General features: G+C 41.2%; 2 protein-coding genes across 7 annotated transcripts in view; one reads left to right on the top strand and one right to left on the bottom strand.

The window, feature by feature from the left end:
- The window catches only part of tmem117 (transmembrane protein 117), a 51,775-nt gene extending 34,818 nt beyond the window's left edge, over nt 1-16,957 (bottom strand). The window contains exons 1-2 of one of the 6 annotated variants that reach the window (XM_008411033.2): nt 16,770-16,957; nt 11,670-11,980 (exon numbers count right to left, since the gene is read on the bottom strand). In XM_008411033.2, the coding sequence (XP_008409255.1) occupies nt 11,670-11,949 (280 nt within the window). In that variant the 5' untranslated portion in view covers nt 11,950-11,980; nt 16,770-16,957. Of the gene's footprint in view, nt 1-5,895; nt 7,216-11,669; nt 11,981-12,314; nt 12,819-14,165; nt 14,817-16,498; nt 16,589-16,769 lie in introns of those variants that run through there. The other 5 variants (XM_008411032.3, XM_008411031.3, XM_008411034.3 and 2 more) reach the window with 5 other exon arrangements.
- Nucleotides 2,997-4,479, top strand: LOC103465842 (P2Y purinoceptor 2-like). Its single transcript, XM_017305516.2, has one exon. It carries the CDS (start codon nt 3,099-3,101, stop codon nt 3,975-3,977), a length of 879 nt encoding a protein of 292 aa, XP_017161005.2. The 5' UTR covers nt 2,997-3,098; the 3' UTR covers nt 3,978-4,479.
- Nucleotides 16,958-18,924: the final 1,967 nt, after the last annotated feature.

The raw sequence follows: 18,924 nt of genomic DNA on the forward strand, positions 1-18,924 counted from the left end.
ATCAACTTTTTGGCCAACAGAGGCAACTAATGAAGAGCAGACAGAACAGGCGACATGTGTTCATGTTTGGTGTGCCCGTTAGTTGACGGGCAAAAGCATCTGAATGAGCGGACGGCGTGAAAGAGTGGCCAGATTGATAGAATAAAGTGAATAAGAACAATTTAGTCAAGCGTGGATCTCATGTTTTGACGGGACAGACAACCTGATGTAACTGAGAGAAACTTTTCAGCAAAACGCTGCGGACTCGTTTCTTGAACTTGAGATCCACTCTTGATGCAATTACACAACTCTTCTGCGGTAGGTCTCCGTCAGAGTAAAATATTTTTTTTGCCACATGATAGTTCAAGTGTAATAAGAACGGATGGAGAGCAAATATCAGTTTTTCAGTCTCGACTCATTTTCTGTTGATGTCTGTACTTGACTGTCTGAACCAACATAACACATTAATAGGATTCCACTGCATCTTTGGCTGTTGTAAACTTAGTATTGTTGTCCTGCTGAATAACCTCTGCTCCAGGCTTCTAACCCGATTGACATGCAGTAAGTAAATTTTATTTATATTTATTTTCCCAGACAGCAGTCACAAAGTGCTTCACAGTGAAAAAAAAAACAAAAAACTTAAAACGCAATAAAAACACAAAATAATTACCCTGATACATTTTCCCATCAACTCTGATGAGATTCCCCGTTCAAGAAACACAGCAGTTTTTACCACAGCAACAGTAAAAAAAAATGGCTGAATATAAAACGCAGGTTATATGCTTTTCAGATTTCAATTTAGAAAAACCTTTGAAAATCATTATTTTCCTTCCACTTTACGACGCAGCCCTTCTTTATTGTTGGCGTGTCACAAAGAATACCAATAAGACACTAAAATTTGTTATAATGTGATAAAATGTGAAAACAAGTGAAAGGGTTGTGAATGCACACGATCTGGTTAACAAAGCACACTGGCACACACATGATGAACAAGCCATTATTTAAGTTTGTTTAACCGGTGGGATGGATTAATCCTCTGTTTACTCTTTTGGACCCGCTCAGTCTCTCATGCGCACACGGAGACACACACACGCACACACACCACAGTCCCTGCGGTAAACCTTTACACTGTAGAGCTCCAGATTAATGTGAAGCACACAGCCGGTAAAGAAGGACTGAAGGCAGTGTGTGAGATGTGATCGCAGTCTGCGTTCACATCATGACGGAGCTTCTCAGCTGCAACGCGTCCGACACATCTGAAAAAGGTCGGTTCGGTTCAGTTCGTACTTCACTCGATCCGATGCCTGGTTTTGGTACATCTTTAATGAACTATATTGCAGCCTGCTACCGTACGAAAGCCGTGTTTAGACAGGGATGCGTGTTCACTGCCAAAGCCCGTTTCAAGTGCACGCAGACGCGTGCAATCCGCTAATTAAGTGAAAACAGCAGCTGACATAGATCAGATCGACAGTCCCTCGGGTTTCAGGGATGCGCGCAGGGGGGGATAAACCGCGCAATCGCTTCCTGGACACGCCGCTGACGCTCAGAGGCTGTGGAGACGGCTTCTGTAAACACACGAGAGAGAGAGTGTGGATGCACTGGACACGTTTCACAAAACGTACATAGAGAGTTAATAAAACGGACTGAACCAGCGCTCATCTTGGAGCAGTTGTATCACATCATAAAATGAACAAGATGAATTACTGGATAGAAGCTCCGTTCGCTGAACGTTGAAGGTTCATGGCTCAGACTGTAGACGACTAATATATTTTTTCCAGCACATTCTTCTGCTTGATATCTTGCCCGTCTGATCTAGGCCATTAGTGGCGAACAGTTTGATGCTCCAATTAATCTCCTGCTTAATGAAGGGGGTGATGCGTTACGTTCTGTCGTAGCAATACAATGACTCAGTTCTGTTGGATTTTCTAAAATGGGACATCTTTACCTGACAGATGGAAAGTAAAGTCTGAACCGTCCCCGCAGGACTCGTTAGACAAACTCCTTAAATCACATGTGAGTTAAGGCTACGAGTGACATGTTCAAGGTGTGTGACCTTGAACAAAAATATCACGTTCCTCCAGCAGCACAGTAGGCAGCGTGTTGAGGTAAGCAACAACTACAGCTTCTGAAATATACTGCAACAGGTTGACAATTAGATATTTCTATTCATGGCACTTCTGTTTAATCAACTTTGTTTTGAAGGTACTGCAATACTCTTGACTTCATGTAGGCATACAGAGAGAACATCTGTCGTTTTGCTGATACGCTGGTCAAACGAGAACAAAAGTCACGATTGGACTATAACAAGAATGTTATGACTGAACTTTATTTTACGCTGGATTGTCCGTCAATTGTTCCCATAGCTACTGCAGTGCTGAAATCACATTTGACAATACAGTAGACTGAGGAGCACATTTTCAACTGGCTGTAATCAATACAGCTTTTTCATTGAAACAGCATGATTTCCAACTCGTAGTGCATTAACCAAGCAAATACCATCCGTATGCCTTCCTGATTGGAGAAACGGATTTACGTATGGTTACATGTGATGCACCGTAATGGCAGAATGTATCAAATTTTTAAAGATAAGCGCCACTTGGGCAACACAGTTAACAATAAACACCCAGTGCATCCAGAAAGGCGGCAGTCGGGGTAATCTGCGAGAAAACATTTTTCTCTCTCCGTACGCGACTCCTGCACCTGCTGCTTGTAGTACGAAAGCTGCACCTGCTGGTGCTTGCACACAAATACATATTTAGATTTCAGAGAAATGACGACCGAGATCAGACACAAAAGGAGTGCAAAATGCTTAGTCTTGCAGTCGTTAATGGGTGTTATGCGCCAGCCTGTCTGCCGTCTGCTTCGTGCACCAGTCACTGAAATATAAGGAAGGTTGTACATGCAAAACGTGTAAGAAAGAAAAAAAGAGTAGCTATAGTGCTATCCTCAGTGTTATCTCTGTTGCATAAATTACTAAACTAGTAACACTGATTTCACTTCTTTCAGTTGAGATTCTTCAGCTCCTGAATCAATCTACAGAAATCTGCTGGCATTTTAAAAATGACCAGTGGTACCGCTACACCCTGTTGTTGCTGTGCACCTTCACCCTTCCTGCAGGGATGCTGGGAAACATAGCGGTGCTGCTCAGCTGCACCTGCTTAGGAAGAAGCTTTAAACCCAGCCACGTTTTCCTGTTGAACCTGGCTTTATGTGACTCGGCTTGGCTTCTCACTCTGTCTTTGACGGTTTACTTCAGATTCCAAATCCCAAACCTGGACAGTTTGCAGATTTTCTGCAAAATCAAAAGGATCTCCTTCGACGTGAACATCTACGGCAGCATCGTCTTCATCTGTCTGATCAGTTTTGACCGCTACATGAGCACGGTCCATCCCATCAGCTCTCTTCGCTGGTGGAACGTGGGTAAAGCCAAGATCTGCTCGGCGTTGACATGGCTCGGACTTCTTCTGGGCATCACTCCAGACTTATTTGTAGCCACGTGCGAAAACTCCAACACGTGCATGACTCACGTCCACAATCTTTTCCCTCCATTCAAAATGCTCCCCATTATTAGAACGACGCTGTGCTTTCTGCTCCCCTTCAGTGCAATGATAGCTTTTTCCACAATGACCATTCGTGTTTTGAGGCGCCGCTCAAGAGGAAGAAGGAACAAGGAACTCCAGCGAGCGAGCAGGAAGCCGCTGCAACTCGTCGCAGCAGCTATCCTCGTCTCTGCAGCCGCTTTTGTGCCTTATCACATCTTGGCCGTCGCTCTGACTTTCATGCCGGCTCATGGCTTGGTGAAACCGCCCAACTCCAGTTGCCTCTGTGCAGCTGTGGAGCTCTGTGAAGCCCTCTGTAGTTTCAGCAGCTGTCTGGACCCTGTGCTGTACATTCTGGCTAGTGAGCAGTTCAAGAGGAAGATGCAAACCTTCAAAAGAGAGCAGTACAGGAGGCTGTGCTGTAGGGCGAGTAGGAGGGTTGGGGTTATTAACGAATGAGTATTAAATGTTTCGCTCTTCTGAATATTATCCTTTGAGGCAACGCGGTTGTACAATTGTTCCGTTATGTGAAGTAGTAACTACACACCGCAGTCATGTGAAGAAGTATTTGTCACTTTTTTGCTTTTCTTTTGTAGCAAGTAAAGCTTTATGATTATAAAATGAAAGTTCTTGTCAAGCAAATCGGATAAAAAGGACAGCTTTCAAATGATTTCATATGCAACCTTTTCCAAAGCAAAATATGTAAAAGAAAAAACCTGGTTAAATTGTGAATTCACCTGATTACTGCCAGACTTAGAACAAAAATGTATTTTTTAATTGGTTTGTCATCTTTTCATTTAATGCTGTTCAAATACACACTATGCATTGTTATGTTTTACAACAATATCATTTTCTACATTTAAACACTTATTTAATGTCTTATCTAATTCCAGGAGATGTAGCACCGGTCATTGCTTTTAGCGTTTCCGTATAGGAGGTATGCTATACGCCTAAATGTCGAGTCATCACTCCAAATTATCGATTTGTTCAATTCACTGACACAGCTCTATAAAATCCAGCACCTCGGAACGCAGAGTGCTTTCTACTTTAAATTTGCTCCAGAACAATGCGTCCACAGAGCTTGATGGAACGGGGCTACGTGAATTAGCAGCTGCAACCAAGCTTTTTGCATCATCCTCTCAACATTTTCAACGCGACTTTAGGACGGCCCCTACCTCTTCCAACATGAAGAGGTAGGGGCACCAGTACACAAATCGACACTCATAAGGGCATGAACAAGAGAGTTTTGTGTAGCAGAACTTGACCTGACAGAGCACCTTTTGGACGAGTTGGAACAGAAAATGAAATCCAGATGGTTTTATCCAACATCAGTGTCCGACCCTATAAAAAAAACTACACACTGAGAACGGGATGTAAAGATACAGCAAGACACACATTGCAAACCTTCAACCCAAAGCAGCCTTCACTCCCTACGAGTCCTAGAAATGAAACTTTTTATTTACCTTTCCTCTTTGTTAATGGAAAGCCGACTGGTGGTCGGATATCAGATAACACAAAAACAATAAAATGTTGAGTTATTAGGCTGCAGCACTGCTGGATGGGAGTGTATCAACTTTAACTTTTCAGGTGTACTGAATATTGAATAAATCTCAAGCAAGGGATGCAAACAAAGCCACTCGCCCCCGTTTAGCAGCTGCCGTTAATATATGGGCCACATCAGAACATCTTCTTAGGCTGCAGAGTCTGCTGCACCCTCTCTCGATTTAAAAAAACAACAAAATAACAACTCTGCCTTCTTTGCATCCCCAAGGAGGGCCGGGTCCTTCTCGTGCTTCATTTCTGTCTTTAGCTTGGTATGAAAACAACATCCCTATTCATCATAGCGCACATTTACATCACCGCGGGCCAGGGTGGGGCGCGAGGGCTGCTGGCAGACACGACTGATCTCCCCAGAGCTCGACTCCTCTGTTACTAAGTACCTAGATAATAAATCAAAGGTGGAAAGATGACAATGGAGCTCCCTCCACAGGGAGGCTGCTGCCGAGCAAAGATACGAAGAGGGGCTACTGGGCCATGGTATCTGTTCCATTAAGAGGTCTGCTGAACTGTTTCATTTTACTTAAGTATTGACTCCAGGCCAAAAACAGAGACAGGTTCTGGTAAAAATATCATTTTCTTTTTGGCTGCTGTCCACTTTTGCAAGTCTTGCGATCTTTGTATTTGACAGCGTTGCTATGGAAGCCCAAAAGCCACAGCTAAGTACATAAATAAATAAATGTTGCTTAGTTGTACTGTTAATTAATTCATATTATAAAACTAATATAATTAGTTTGTAACTACTTAATTTTATAATTCATTAAAAAAAAGAAAAAACAATACATGCAATACTTTTAATGTTTCTTGTATAGCGATTTACCAGGTCAAAAGACTTAGACGGACGGACGGGAGAGGCGGTTCGAATCGCAACCCACGGATTGCTCCAACCTTCTGTTGCCACCGAAGAACCACTTCAGGGTTCTAGGGTGGCCCAGCTCGCCTTCGGATCTGAACCTGGTGGAAAATCTTTAAAAAGGGAGCTGAAATTGAAACGCAACACAGAAACGTGAAAGATCTGGTGCACATCTGTATGGATGAAACCTGGTCAAGAACTACAGGAAACACCTGGCCTCTGGGCTTATAAAGAAAAATTTCTGTACCAAGTTTTATTTTTCTATTGTATCGAAAATGTATTTCATGAAATAAAATGGAAATTGAAAATCATACAGTGGGATTGTCTGGATTTTTTTTTCTAGGATACAGATCTCACATTTATCCTACAACAAAAATTACAGACCTGTTTATTCTTCGGGAAACGTAAAAAATCTTCAGTGCATCAAACACTTATTTTTTCCCCCGCTGTGTACGCGGAAAAAAAATAAAATTAATTCTTTAATTTTCTCACCCACACAGTCACCCCAACAAATCAACATATTTTGGCACACAGTTGCTATACATAGATAGGCTTTCACAGCCATGGCTTCCTACATAATACCATATGACAGAACCCAGATGGCTTCCTGTAGGCTACAATCGTCAAGACCCCACAGAGGGAAGCAACAACAGGGTCAGCACACTCCAGCGCAGCAGAGAACACACACGCACGCATTCATACAGAGCACCGCAGAACATCTATTTGTTATAGCAGACCTTACCAAATGAAGCAGGCTTTTCCCACAACTTTGACCTTTTCTTGTGCTGCACACAGTATGAAGTGACTCATCAAAGAGGAGACAGAGCAGACAGACTGAATGCAAGACTCAGTGAAAACGAGAATTTAATAAGATTTAGAAAAATATGTGACACGACTTAAAAATTATCATTCACTTTACCTTGCAGATTCCCCCGAAGCCTTGGGGAGGCATTAGAGAATACATTATGCTAACGTCTTGGAGACGAGGCAGCACGAGAATCTGTAATGAGAAGCGCTTTCACGTTTCACATGAAGAGGACGAGATAATCGTTTACTGCAAGGCTATATGTGTAACGCAAAACTCTCATGATGAGGTGGCACATCTTGCAATACAAAAATTTTTAAAAAGCGTATTTATGCTAGATTTGATGTGCAGAAGCCCGGACAGTTGACCGGATAGTGATGGTCGTAATCAGAAGTGATGGCAGCGCCCCTTGAGTTTTTATTGGACAAAAAGACAATATGGAGCCAGAAGAGACTTCTGATATTTAATTTAGAATACCATATCTGCTATCTAAACATCTCATTCTCTTAAAAAAAAAAAAAAAAAGACTTTGCTAGATTTCGCCAGATGAAATCATCTCCTGTCTTGGGGGTACAAGTTATAGTACAGAGATCTCATGGATGGTTAACATAAATAACATATAATTAGATTTTCAATGTTTTCTTTGAACGAGACACCTTTGCAGTTGGCTGTAGCTAATAGATTGCAAACTTTTAGTATGGAGCATGTCTTTACTATACACTGGTAACGGGGAATTGTTTTAGATTTTCATCTACTAGTTTTTGTGTGTAAAATCTCGGCAACCTACTGTCACGTTTTTCACCTCTCAAGAAAAGCTCAATCTGAAAACATTGCAAACCTGGATTCATCTAATCTAAGGCTGCAAAGACACAAACGGCACGAATAAAAATAAGCTTCTCACGAAACCGCCGAGTATTAAACCTCAAGACAAATGAGTTGTGACAGTCATACTTCCGTTTTTTTTTTTTTTTTAACCAGAAGTAGTCGGCTAGCGCCCACTCAATAAAGATCACAAATTGCCTTGAGTGGCTGCACGGAAGAGGTCGTCCCTTGAATCTCAAATGTCCTCTCTTTAAATCACAGAATCTGTCACAAGTTATTCATCATCAACAGTTCATTAGATTTTCTTCCACGAGACACAGCGGCAAAACAATATGGTGAGCGTCTGCCTGCTCTACGGCTTAAAACGACACAGGAATACTAAACCTGGGCATGTTGGAGAAGGAATCTGTATCATTTCTGGCTAAATATTTGCCAGACAAGTATAACTGATCATAACTTTCTTTAGGGGGGAGATTGCAAACGAATGGTTGCACCGTTCAAAAACAATGTTCACTGATGAAGACATGTTCAGTAAATTGGAATATGTGTGTTCAGATTAGGCTCGTTTGTCTGATTAAATGTAGCTAAACACCTTTTAGAGAAACAAATAAGCCAAAAGTTACTACTTAGCCACAATTAAATAATTAGTGGAGTGATGCTATCAAAAATAATGATAGTGTATCAACTGTATGGTGGTGGCATCTTCATGCTGAGGGTACCCTCCCCTATCAGTATTAGGGGATCGAAGAAAGGTGTAAGAAATGATTATATTTTCCCTCAAATTAGCCGCTGGATATTTGAAACTTTGATCAAATTGAATGCTGGAGAACAACACGCCAACATACATATCAAAACTGGTTTTACTGACCACCTCAATCCTACTGAAAATTTACAGAAGGTCCCTGAAAGTTTGGATAGTTGCAAGCAAACTGACGGATTTACACGAGAGGGGTCAAAATATTCAGCCAGAATCACATCAGAATCTTCTTCCAAAGTTTCTGGTTTCTCTGCAACCTGCAAAAGGACAACACCTTGTACTTAGAATCTTGACCCAGTCTGGGTTAAATATAATTGTTGTGGTTGTTGCATGTTGCTTCGTCATTCCAGTTTGGAAAAAAGGATGGGTCAAGTGCAAAGAGATGGTGTGAAGATAAGATAAGATAAGATAATTGAGAAGTGTTCGGTGACGAGATCAAAGACGGTCCATGAGAGCAATCTTGAGTTTACACAGCAGCCACTCAAACGCAAACTTTTGGATTTAATATCTTTAGCAATTTGGTAACAACTTACGCTACATTGAAGACAATATTTTTTATCTCATCACCTAAATAGCACAGCTAATTTTCACTTTTAAACGGTGTGTAAACCACAACAGGCTGACGAAAGCCAAGATGGCTAACGGTGAGTCGCCACAGTTGCAGCCAAGATGCACAGTCTTTGGTAAAAAATACACAGCATGAAAAAAAACAAATTTTGAAAAAAGATGCACTGAAATCTTTTTTTTTTTTTTATATATAATTTTAAGCATTGCTCTTTCAAAACATGTAAAATGGGGAGTGGTCAGAGCCTGCAGTAAATACAGTGGAACACATTTGGCTGAAGCACTGGCTGTAAAGAGTGCAGCATTCCTGGCTCACCTGGGTTGCCAATTACATAACTGATGCACCGAAATGTTGCGCAGGACGTCTCTCCTCTCTCCGACTCTCCACGTCTGCCTCTGTCTAAATCTCACTTCACCCATCCTCTCCAAGTCCTCACAGGGTGAACACATTCACACACGGCACTAAAGAAATATCTCAGCTCTAATTAATTTTACAAAAGACGCCCACATGTGAAAGCACAAGTTGTCTGACACCAAAAAAAAAATTAAAAAGGAAAAGGTAGCTGGGGTTTGTTAGGTCTGCAACGCAGTTTTGTGTAGGTAAAAAAATGTTCATAAAAAGTAGCCTTTTTCTTCTTGCTGTGGGTTTTGATATTGCTTTAGCCATCATGTCATTATGCATTGTTGCCTCTCTATTACGGTCAGAAAAGATTGAAATCCTTCGCACAATTACTGCTCCCCGTCCTCCAATTATTGTCATTAGTAGTTCATCCAAAGCACCTATTGAGCTCAATAATATTACTGTCTAAGTGAAGCGTGATGTGAGAGTGAACCATGTGAATGAGTTCAATGAGAAGTAAAAAAACAAAAAACCTGCTGTTTGGTTTGAATAAGTGAAGCGCTGCAGAGATTGGAGCCGCGGCCTATTTGAGAGGAGAGGAGAGATTCGTGCTGGGAACACAAACTCGTCAGAACTGAAAGTGGGGATGAGAGAAATGACAAGTGGCTAACAACAACAGAGAGGAAATCTGTTATAGAGGTGTGAAAGGTGACGGGAGGGAGCTGGAGAAAAATAACTGGACTGGCTTCAGACTGGCTAGAACGACGAAATCTTCGGGTTTAATTTCAAAGAATAGTGAATCAGAAAGATACACAGATTAATCATTTGTCCAAGCTTGGGCCAGTTTTAGTAAACTTCAGTTTAATAACTATAATTTAACTGTTTTAAAACAAAGACAAAAATGATGTGTTGCTGACATGTTGAACTGCCTCCAGCATCTTTTATTAGCAGTTAGCACAATTAGCATGTTTAGCATTAGCAACTTTAAAACTTTTTGTGTGCATTCACCAGGGAACGTAGCCCCTTATTTTAAGAGTGAGACTTCCAAAAGGCTGTCAACGTTTCCAGATATAATATGTTCCAATACGGACAGGCATAGTATGTCTGCCAAGTTTGGTGCTGAATCAAGTCCTTTCACAACTCCAACAAAATGACCCAGTACGAATTCACTTCATCGCTTTTTCATATCCAAAAGCGTCGAGTTTGATACAACCGAAATTGCAAAAGTACCATCTGAATTTTATCCACCTGAATAGGTTTTTGATTTTCTTTCAAAACTTTTACAAACACTTTGAAACAAGCTAACTGTGAGGGTTGTTTTTTTTTTCCTTTAGTAAAAAACACCATAGAGTGCAATGGTTAGCACATCCTAGTTGCCCTCAGTTGTGGTGTATTTATTGATTGAGAACCATTGAATTTGTGAGTTGCCGACCAACTCGTCACCAGTCAAGATGAAGAATCAGCCAACTCAAGTCACGGGCTAATTTCTTAATGCATCTTTATTATAAGAAAACGTTAATCATAAATGTAAATTTGCTAATTGTACTTCAAAGACATGGTTCAGTGGAGAAAATTTTTTTGCTTCAAAATAATATTTCAGACCACTTTTTAACTTTTCGAACACAGCAAATTTGGACTCCAGACTTAAGTTTAAATCATCTGATTTCAAAGATGAAATCAAAAGGTTTGTCTCAAAATGTTCTACATACTTTCTTGCTCTAAAGGAGCGTGCTTAACTGGCTTGTCTGGTTTAGTTTCATCACTGATTGGACCATTTACAAATCACTAAATATTGATAGGTTGTTACTATATGCTGATGACATGAGCTTTTTGTTCCCAGTCTCATTCAGATCAAGTAAAGACAACGCTGGCCTCAAATGCTAAACATGAGGCTTCAAAATGGTGAATGAAGAAAAAACAATGGATGAAATAACCAGCACTGCTGGTTTGTCAAAGCAAGCATTGTCTGAGAGACAATACTGATCCATTGGTGTCGGTGCACTGACTCAAGCCACATTTCTGGCACAGAACAAAGCAAGTTCAAATGTTTTGCTAAAAGGCAATTCTGAATGCAAAGGTCGAATGGGAACTCACAAGTCTGCATTACAAGCGACTCGTAATGTTAGTCCGATTCTCAGTTTGTTTTCATGAAATCATTTATGCTCAGATAGCAGAAGAGCTTCCTCGAGGCAAAGGTTTTTGTGAATTGAACGTATCGCAAATTACATCAGCTACAGGACGTGTGTGAAGATGGACAGCAATCAGTTTTAGCAGATGAGAACAACATTGTATCCGAGACCAGAATATATCTTAAAAATAAATGAAAGCAAAAGTTGTTGTTTTTTTTTTACTGATCAATAGTCACAACGAGAGCAGCCCAGGAAGGATGCTTCCTTTCTATAGTAAAGCCATTACTCTGCACATTCCAGTGCATTACCGAGCGCATGACTTACCAAAGAGCTGGCGGTGGAATATAAACTTCCCGGCTAACAGGCCGGTGATAATGGCCAGGATCCAGCACATTACTTTCAGGATGTTCCACCCGAGGCCCGGGTACTTGTTGAACAGGAAGGAGAAGCAGTTGCCCACCACAATAATGTGAGCTTGCGTCTGGCTGTGGGAGATGGGGTCCTCGGCGAAGATGAGGAAGTTGAAGAAGGTGACGAGGTAGGCCACGATGAGACGCGACCACGGGTGCTGGAAGTAGTAGCGAAAACAGGCATCTATTTCCATCCTGCTGAAGCCCCCTCAGCCGCACAAACACCTAGAGGAACAACAGAGAGCGGGGCACAGGAAAGAAGTGTCTCTTTCAGTCGGATTCAATTACAATCACATCAGCGAGAGCAGATTAAGGAGAAAACACCCCCCCAGGTTTTAGTTTAGAGAGCTGAATATCACTGATGGTGTATGTGGATTGGGTTAGCTCTCAGTTCAGATAAATCAGTTTAGCAGCACCATAAATAGTACAGCATCCATGAAAAAAAAAAAAAAAAAAAAACTGGAGTATTCTCCTTGTATTAATACAAAAATGTCACAAAGAGATTGGGATCAGACACCTAAGTGACACCATTAACAAATCGTTCAAAGGAGGACTGTACCTTTCTTGGATAAGATGGAATCTGCAGAGTCTTACAAGCTCTCCAAGCTATCAGTCGCAGGCTTTTAAGGGCTTATCCTTTGAGCCTGTCAGATCTGTGCATCGCCGAAAAAACTGTAGCAGCTTTATGCAGAGGCTTTGGAGGGAACACCTGCCAAACACACTCCGAGCGAGCGAGCGGCCGGCCGGCCCGCCTGCCCTCTTCCGATTCCAGCTCCTCTCCACTGCAGGAGAACCCTCTCTGAACCGCTTCTCTCTGCAGCCGCCTTACTGACCTGAATGTTCCAAAGCGAGTTCCCTGCTTTTGACATCTTTTCCTAAAATACCCCTCGCAGCGGAAATTTGGGATGATATCACGGCTCCGGAAATAGAGCTGCCACGGTTTGAACACCCATGTGGATATTGAATTTCACCAGCACCAAAGTTTGACTCGTCACGAAATGCCAACCCTAAGTGATACTAAGCGGCTGGCGCCCACACTGCAGTGTTCAAGATAACATCCACTGTTGGGCTTTTTTTCCCCAACAACAAAAACACAACCGAGTAATAAATATGTGTGCAAATGTAATAATTTTCTTTAAAAAGTGAATTATATTCTGCTTTGCATGCATGACATCATAATGACATCAGCTCCAGGATAGATCTATTCAGCTAGCAAGAGGGGTTTCTTCAGAAGCTTGCAAGTTTCAGGTAGAGACTGAGACTGATGACCTTCATACCATGATGCTTAAGGCCATGATTGACCAAGCTGAAATGATGATGGTGTTCATCTTCAAAACTTTAGATCGTACAAATCTTAATGATTGTTTTTGTTTGAACATATCATACAGGCCATATTGTTTTTATTTTTATTTTTTATAACAGCTTGGGTGGAAATCACTGCTAAAGATCTTTCAGAATTAAATCTGGCAATTCAGGTCTGCTCTCGTCCTCTATGTACTTTCACGTACTTTTAGGTATGTCAGCAAAATTATGTTTTTTTTGTTGTTGTTTTTTTTTTTTTAAGTCAAACTATTTAATTTTAAAAAGCAATAAAAAAGATTTGCAACTAACACCGAGATCATGTTGAGTTAGAGCATATTTCTAAAGACAGACAGACAGAATTCTGGAGTAATTCATGTCCCTAAATGAACCTGTGGAAAGTTGTGAAATAAAATGCTTGATTTGAACGATATTGGCACAGAAGGTGAAACACAAATATTAAATGTATTTCCTTATGTGATGTCATCGGGGGCATGTGCAGGTTTAAAAGTTTGTTTGGGTGGGCTGATTTGTATTTCGACTACATTACGATTTACACCAAAGCGAGGAGAAAAACTGACCATGATGGTCAGTAGAACTATCATTTAAAGTTATGTTCCCAATCTAAAGCAGTAAGTGAAAAAGGTGGACCCAGACAGGGCACACATTGGTAGATGGCTTGACAACATACAATGGACAATTGGTAAAGAATAAAAATAATAATAAAGAAATTTGGCATGTCACATAAGTGAGCTATTCATACATTAAATTGACTGTAAATTGACTGTGATGTGGCAGCAGACATTTATAATTTCCCTATTTATGATCACTGAATATGACCACATTAGTTCCTTTCTTACTCATGACTGACACTCGGCAGGTGCTGCAGAAAACAGACACTAAATGAGCCATCTTTCTTTCGGCTACCTCTGGTAAATTCGAACCATCTCACATCAGCCACATTTCTCGTTGGAAACGCAACATCCCCATCCAAAATGTATCTGATTACACAACCTAAATGTGTGTGCCTTTACACACACACGTGGAACGAGCGAAATTCGGCCAGTCTGAGAGCGCACGCAGTAAGACATCATCTGTTCCCTGAACGCACCTGCACCTCCACGCCGTTCTCCTCTCAGTCGACAGCCAGGACGAGCTGCCCTCCTCCCGCTCGGCTCAGCTGCCACATCAAGCCGACAGCGGCGCTCTAATCACCCAAAACACGGGATGATACGGTGGGTTTGGTTTGGAGAGGGATTATCCATGTGACCTGTTGTCAGCAGCGTACGGTGGAGTCTCCCCCCAAATCCTCAAGCCATGGTGCCCCCCGGCCCGTGAATACGCCGGGCGGAGATTCCGCAGCACATCCCCCGCCCGATGGAGCTCTTTAGCGGGCACTAGGTGGGAACCTGGCGGTGGCGCCGCCGGAGCGTGGATGGAGGAGGTCGGCTCCATACAGCGGACTTAACATTATTTTCCACGCAATGTTATCCACCAGAGTCGAGCTGGAGCCAGTACAAACACATCACATCCGTTTACCTCTTTCAAAATAAACGGAAACCAGTATTTTATTAAATTTTTTTCCTCTCTCAAAACACTTTTGATAAAGCTTTATTTTGACATTTGAAACATCGGTAGGGCAGCTCACGAAACTACTTCTTAACAAACGTATACTACAAAACCTATTATCTGTTAAAGTTTCGTATTTAAATGTAAGAAAGTTTATATTTCTTCCGGTTTGTGCCAATCACCGTGCATCACTAAGATGGCCCTGTTCCGATGAGATTTGGCTGATATTGAAAAAAATATTGAATGTTTTCAGACAAACGTCGACTAGAAATTAATCTAAAACATATGGCATTGACCAGAAGAGAAACTGTATTAACAAATAAATAAATACATAAATAAAAACGTGGACACAACGTTGAGAAAACTGACCATTGTCACTGATGTTGCTTTTGTTCCTACTTGCCTGTATGTGCTTTTTTTGTATTTTTGCATTGCATGAAGACATTGCATGACATACATACACACGTGTATATATATATATATATATATATATATATATATATATATATATATATATATATATATATATATATATATATATATATATATATATATATAACTCTTCCTACTTGATTGTTAGTCACCTAGTACGATACAGAATGAAAAACTCATCACAATGTGACTTTGACTGCACTCAAGTGGTCCGACAGGCTCCAGCACTCAGAATTTTTTCTTTTTCTTTTTTTAGATTTGATCGTACAGTTTAAAACAGTGTTTTTCAACCACTGTGCCGCGGCACACTAGTACCGTGAGTGATACAGGTGTGTCGTGAAAATGATCCAATTTCACGTACCGTATTTTCCGGACTATAAGCTGCTACTTTTTTCCTACACTTCGAACATGCGGCTTTTCGGTGGATTTTCTTCAACCACCAGGGGGCTCTTTAGCAGGAAGTGAATCGTTGGAAGTCAAAATTGGAAGTCAAAGAAGAACGAGCTAATTTTCATTTAGAACAAGCACATGCTAGCAGCAGGCACGGCGGAGAAATGTTTTCAAACCCATATGATGCAGCTTCTAAGTTGAGGAGTATCGATCTGGCAGTACAGGAGGGAAATAAAGCCGCTGCACGTAAACTCGGCTTGAACAAAACCGGATTTGGAGACGGAGAACTGCGTCCTTAATATATCCAGCAGTTATTAGGACGTAGCCCTCTGCTGGGTCCTTATGGGAAACCGAGAGCGGTTTCCAAAAATTGAAGGTACGGTTTATAGTATGGTGCCCTCATTGTCTGGAAAATACGGTAATTGGTCTTATAAGATTTTTTTGAAAACGAATTAATTATCTGCAAATAATGCCATCTTTTAGTGTCTCTGCTGTAGTAGTGACTAGCGGCGTAATCATCTAATTTTATTATCACTAGATGGCAGTAGGTACAGAGCATTTTACATTAAAACAAGAGAATTAGTGATGCATGAATGTAATAACATTCATGCATCACACACGACAATGTTGTGGCTCTGTTCAGGTGTATTTTTGAAGTGGACATTTTAAGTGCAATTTGAAATAAGAAATGTAAAATATGATAAAAATAAATGTTTGTTTATTTGATTCCTGTTCAAGACACTTTGATAATAATGACTATATATGTAATATAGGGGGCTACAGAGTATCTTTGTTTACATTTTTGGTTGGTGGTGTGCCTCGTGATTTTTTCAATTAAAACAATGTACCTTGGCTCATAAAAGGTTGAAAAACACTGGTTTAAAAGAGTTAACAAATCCTCAAAAACCAAACAAAACATTCTTATTCAATGAATCATTCAAAAATAACATCCAACAATAGAAACAGTAAAATAACAGACAACTGTTATACCAGTTAACAGTTAAAATATTCACAAAACATATATATATTCATAAATGTATACTTTGAGCCCACCTAGTACGACACGGGAAAAAAAAAAAACTCGTCACAACTCTTCCTGAAAAATAAAAGACACGTTTAGTGTCGTGACCGAGTGGTCAGCCACGAACACCAACCGGCGCAGCTCCCACTCATAGGGTCACATTTTTACAGCCCAACCACGAGAAAACTTTACAAATTATATTTGTAGATGCTAAATATTCTTACAATATTTCGTTAATTGCTGAACTAGAAAAATATGACCCTAAGTAAAAAAAAGAATTGAAGAGCTGCCTCTCGCACCTACCTCCACCAGCACGCCTCAGAATTCTGGTGGGGGAAACCGCGAGGGTGCCTGAATGCATGCAGTCCCTCATCACACCACTAGGTGGCTCCAAACATATGTGTTGATTACAAATCTCATAAATACATACAATTATAATTATTTTGGTTAAAATTCACATAAAGATACATATAGGCTTTTTTCTTTATTACACCTAAAACAAAAAATGTAAAAGAAATTCCCTTCTCACCCTCCGCGGGTGGTCTCTTTCATCCTCTGAGCTCGGGTCCTCTACCAGAATCCCAATCATTCAAACTGATCACTTTTTATCCACTTTGATTCCATTCTTAGTGTCCAAATTTATTTATATTTGTAGCTGGAACAGGATCATTTATTCTGATGTTTTAGCAGAGTCAATATTTGTTCTGCGCAGTATCTTGGCTGTGCCTAGAACTGCACATTTCTGGACTGAGATGTCTGATGTTGTTCCTGGGATCTATTTTAGCCACTGCTCCAGTTTGGGGGTGACTGCCCCGAGAGCCCCGATAACCACTGGCACCACTGTGGTCTTCACCTTCCAGGTCTTTTCCAGTTCCTCTCTGAGCCCCTGGTATTGCTCCAGTTTCTAGTGCTCCTTTTTTCTGTACACTATGCCCACCACTTGGTTATGTCGTTATATGTACGCTTTCCTTGCCAGCATCTTGCACCCTGCTGTTATGTGCTGGACTGTCTCAGGGGCCTCCTTGCACAATCTACACCTTGGGTCTTGTCTGGTATGGTAGATCTGAGCCTCTATTGCTCTGGTGTTTAGGACCTGTTCCTGTGCGGCCAGGATGAGTGCCTCTGTGCTGTCCTTGAGTCCAGCTTTTTCCAGCCATTGATAGGATTTCCTGATATCAGCCACTTCAGTTATTTGTCTGTGGTACATCCCATGTAGGGGCTTGTCCTCCCATGATGGTACCTCCAGCACCTCGTCCTCTGTTCCCCATTGTCTGAGACATTCGCCGAGCACATCGTCTGTTGAGGCTTTGTCCTTGATGTATTTATGGATCTTGGATGTTTCATCCTGGACGGTGGCTCTCACACTTCCTTGAGGCTCGTGTACAGTCTCAGGGTGCTGGATTTGGGGTGGAACCCTCCATGCATGGTTAGTAGCTTCCAAGTCTTAACATCCGTGGCCTTTATCTCCTCCATTGGCCAGCTAATTATTCCAGCAGGGTATCTGATTATTGGTAAGGCATAGCTGTTTATTGCACGGATCTTGATCTTGCCATTGAGCTGGATTCTCAGGACTTGTCTTATTCGTTGGAGGTATTTGGCTGTGGCTCCTTTCCTTGTGACCTCATTGTGGTTACCATTTGCTTGTGGCATTCCCAGGTACTTGTAACTGTGCTCTATGTCTGCTAATGTTCCTTCTGGGAGTGAGACTCGTTCTGTGTGGATGACCTTCCCTCTCTTTGTAACCATCTGACCACACTTCTCTAGTCCGAATAACATCTCAATGTCAATGCTGTAGATCCTGGTGGTGTGGATCAGTGAGTCGATGTCTCGCTCGTTCTTGGCATACAGCTTGATGTTTTTATCAAGCTATTGGGTTTTATTAGAGGTTTAGATTCGTACTGTTTTTTTGCAGTGGGTTCTTTGCACGTACAGCGCTGACATCACATCCACATGAGCAAAATGTGGCTTTGGTGCTTCCGCTTTGAGTTGCCATGAAAGCTAGAAAAGACAAAGTCGTATTTCAGAAGCAAATAAAGCAATACCATGAACATTATCGTCTTCCAAATATAATTGGCTTTTAAGTTTTTGTGGATTTCCAAACGATCCTGAATTAAGAAAACAGTGGCTTGTAAATATTCCTCGCTACAAGTTAAAACTAACGTCGTGTTCAGTGTTTTGTTTCACAACGGTGTTTGTTTTCATACACAGTTCGGTTGGGTGTGTGAAAACAAAACCCTACTGGGTACCAAAGGGTTATTGTTACCTTTAAGTTGGTTTTGTGTGAAAACAAACCCTTCCGACGGGTAAAGGTGTGAAAACTAACCAACCAAACTTAGATTCTTCAGCCAAATGTGTGTATGGAATCCATTATAAAGATTACTAGAAGGTCATTTAAGAGGTCTCTTGAGATTGTCTAGTCATTACTTACAGCATTAACTCCAACTGACCAGCAGGGGGG

The sequence above is a fragment of the Poecilia reticulata genome, chromosome 6, assembly GCF_904066995.2.
Source record: "Poecilia reticulata chromosome 6, P_reticulata-male-v2, whole genome shotgun sequence".
Lineage (NCBI taxonomy): Eukaryota > Metazoa > Chordata > Actinopteri > Cyprinodontiformes > Poeciliidae > Poecilia > Poecilia reticulata.

What these genes read in the sequence shown, in the direction of transcription:
- LOC103465842 (XM_017305516.2), top strand. Translation starts at nt 3,099, where the DNA reads ATGCTGGGAAACATAGCGGTGCTGCTCAGCTGCACCTGCTTAGGAAGA.